Raw genomic sequence first — 1,445 nt, forward strand, 5'->3', positions numbered from 1 at the left:
TTTTTTTTTTTTTTTTTTTTAAAGACAGGGTCTCACTGTGTTGCCCAGGAGGGTCTCAAACTCCTGGACTCAAGCAGTCCTCCTGCCTCAACCTCCCCAGTAGCTGGGATTACAGATGCATGATGCCACACCTGGCTCCCATTAGTGATCTTCACTGGTAAATTGCCATCTTCCTCTGTCAAATCAATGGCATTACCCAAGCAGGGACTCTCTGAGTTGTCAGAGAACAAAGATGGCCCCAGGCAGACTTGGTTCCCGTAGCGGCTGTCTATCCCTGCCTTTTCCCACTTTGAGATTCACCTAGCAAAGGTTTCCTGTATATCTTGGCCTTCTGATTCCTGTGTTTCTTAGCTCCACGCTGGGTTCACTGCCAGGGATGAGTACCCTGCAGTACCTAAGAACTCACACCCAGCACTGGCACCCAGGACACACATGTGTTTGGTGAGAGGCCACAGATGCAGGAGCAGGTCAGCTATAAACTCAGCATAAGCAAAACCCAAGGTTCTGAGTGCCTTTGTGACTTGAGAGCGTGGCAGTTTAGAAGCTAAGAGAGCTTGGTTTTCTGTGGCTTGGCTCATGGGAGATCCAAGACCTTAACACCTGGTACAGGAAGAGGGAAAGGAAGGGTGTCTGGCGCCACCTGCAGGGACGGGGAGATGGCGACGCACAGTTCTCAGGACTCCCTGCTGCAGAGCCAGTCTCCGTGACTGCATGTGGCTTCCCAGGTGCTCACCGGTCTTTCCTCAATTTTAACGCAGACTGGAGTTCCATAGACTTTCCGAAGAAAACGCTTTGTTGAAAAACGACCTGGGAAGGGTTCGGCAAGAGCTTGAAGCTGCAGAAAGCACTCACAATGCACAGAGGTAAGGGCCACGCCCCCACCCAGACCTCCTGGGGGTGCGTTTTGCCCTCCATAGAGTGACCTTATGCAGTCTCCATATAGACCATGGGAAGTGTTCTCAGATTAGCCCTGCATTCCAGAAAACCCTAAACTGTGAGCCTTGTTAACTTCTGAACGACTCGGCAGATGTGGAAGGCTCTGGGCTCCTTCCTCGTGTGGGCGGCACCTGAACACCCCAGCTCCTTGATGTGGGAAGTGGGGCAGGGCGCCCGCAACATGGTCGGGACTGCGAGCAGAGCCCCAGCACCAGCACGGGCGCTGCTCACCGCACGGAGATGCTCCACGTCGCACTTAGGGGTTGGGGGAGGCCACAACAGTGTCTGTAGGGGTCAGAGGTGCTCCTAGGCTCCTCTCCTGATAACAGTTTCAGCTCTGCCTTCCTCGGAGGGTCATTGCTGGTTTATCAATTTCGGTGAACAAGAGCTGGGGGAGGGGACGTGTGTGGGGAGGGTCAGGAACCTGAGCACTGAGGCAAGAGAAGATGGGGGTGGGGCACCAGTGAGAGTCAGGGGACAGGGCAGGGGGGCGCCCACCAGTGAGAGTC

General features: G+C 54.5%; 1 protein-coding gene across 1 annotated transcript in view; it reads left to right on the forward strand.

Annotated features, from left to right (window-relative positions):
- Window positions 1-1,445, forward strand: part of NINL (ninein-like) — an 85,327-nt gene that overhangs the window by 68,257 nt on the left and 15,625 nt on the right. The window contains exon 18 of the mRNA XM_011992878.1: window positions 759-863. Within this exon, the coding sequence (XP_011848268.1) occupies window positions 759-863 (105 nt within the window). The remainder of the gene's footprint in view (window positions 1-758; window positions 864-1,445) is intronic.

The sequence above is a fragment of the Mandrillus leucophaeus genome, unplaced genomic scaffold, assembly GCF_000951045.1.
Source record: "Mandrillus leucophaeus isolate KB7577 unplaced genomic scaffold, Mleu.le_1.0 Scaffold1109, whole genome shotgun sequence".
NCBI classification, from domain to species: Eukaryota; Metazoa; Chordata; class Mammalia; order Primates; family Cercopithecidae; genus Mandrillus; species Mandrillus leucophaeus.